The sequence below is a fragment of the Perkinsus marinus genome, assembly GCF_000006405.1.
Source record: "Perkinsus marinus ATCC 50983 genomic scaffold scf_1104296928662, whole genome shotgun sequence".
NCBI classification, from domain to species: Eukaryota; Perkinsozoa; order Perkinsida; family Perkinsidae; genus Perkinsus; species Perkinsus marinus.
In genome coordinates this window covers 1-1178 of record NW_003216726.1, presented here as the reverse complement: position 1 = coordinate 1178, position 1178 = coordinate 1, and the positions used below count along the sequence as shown (strand labels likewise).

The window sequence follows — 1178 nt, the reverse complement described above, 5'->3', positions numbered from 1 at the left end:
CTCCCGAGCACAGAGAAGAACTGCCTACGTGATGAAGCGTTACTCGAATATCTGGGAGTCTCGGTAATTACAAGGCCCCAAGACGCCTTCGTCCATCTGTTCATGCTGACGTGCGCGATATGTAATACCGTTATCGCCGAGACGTCGACTAAATCACCGATCGGAGTCCGTTTCCAAGGCGCTAGCCCGGATGAGGAGGCCTTGGTTGAAATGGCTGCGAGCTCGGGCTACATCCTCACGGACCGAAGCTCGGATCTCGTGTCACTTAGAATATTACAGTCCAGTCCCGCAGGAAAGGAGCGACAATGGGAGGATACCACATTCAAAATTCTCGGTGTCAACGAGTTCACCAGCGAACGCAAGCGCATGAGTATTCTCGTCCAAATCATGAAGACCATTGAAACTGATGAAGGGGACGTCGCCTATATCCCTGATGGTCGCGGGTCTATGCTATTGGTGAAGGGTGCAGACGACGTGATGGCTGAACTGTGCCAGAGAGATGTTGGAGAGGCCTCAACTATCGATTTATGTGGGGTCCCTGTCCGGGATGTTCGAGAGGAAACGGTTTTTGATATCAATGAATTCGCATCGGCTGGCCTTCGAACACTCATGCTAGCGATGCGATACCTTGATGAAGTCGAGACCTCAGAGTATCTTGGAGCCCTGAATGAAGCTAGGCACTCCATAACGAATCGAGCTGATCGTTTCGCTCGAGTAGCCGAGAAGTTCGAGACGGGCCTTATCGTTCTCGGGGCCACTGCTGTAGAAGACAAGATACAATATGGCGTCGAATCAACGGTCTTCCGATTGCTGAATGCAGGTGTCAAGGTTTGGATGCTCACGGGGGATCGGTTCGAGACGTCTCTGAACATAGCTCGAGCAGTTGAGCTTTTGCCTCGTGATGGGATTGTGTCGGATCTCTGCCTTCATGCAGAGACTAAGTTTAATAAAGGAGAGGCGGATGCCTTCGTACTTGAAAAACGGAAGACCTTCGATGAAGACTACCTACAATGGATGGCCAATGGAAAAATGAACTCTCTGTGCGTCGTCTTGGACGGTTCGGCAATATCATGTTTCGCTTCATCGAGGGATAACTTGAAGATCCTAGCCAATGTGCTCATGAGTACCGTGTCGGTTGTGGCATGTCGCTGTTCACCATCACAGAAGGCACTGATCGT

General features: G+C 50.8%; 1 protein-coding gene across 1 annotated transcript; it reads left to right on the top strand.

Moving 5' to 3' along the window:
* Positions 1-102: 102 nt before the first annotated feature.
* On the top strand, positions 103-1150 carry Pmar_PMAR010835 (hypothetical protein; the record flags this gene model as incomplete). The annotated part of the gene is made up of 1 exon (XM_002788177.1): positions 103-1150. A coding segment is annotated over one exon (1048 nt), but the record flags the coding sequence as incomplete, so codon positions are not given.
* Positions 1151-1178: the final 28 nt, after the last annotated feature.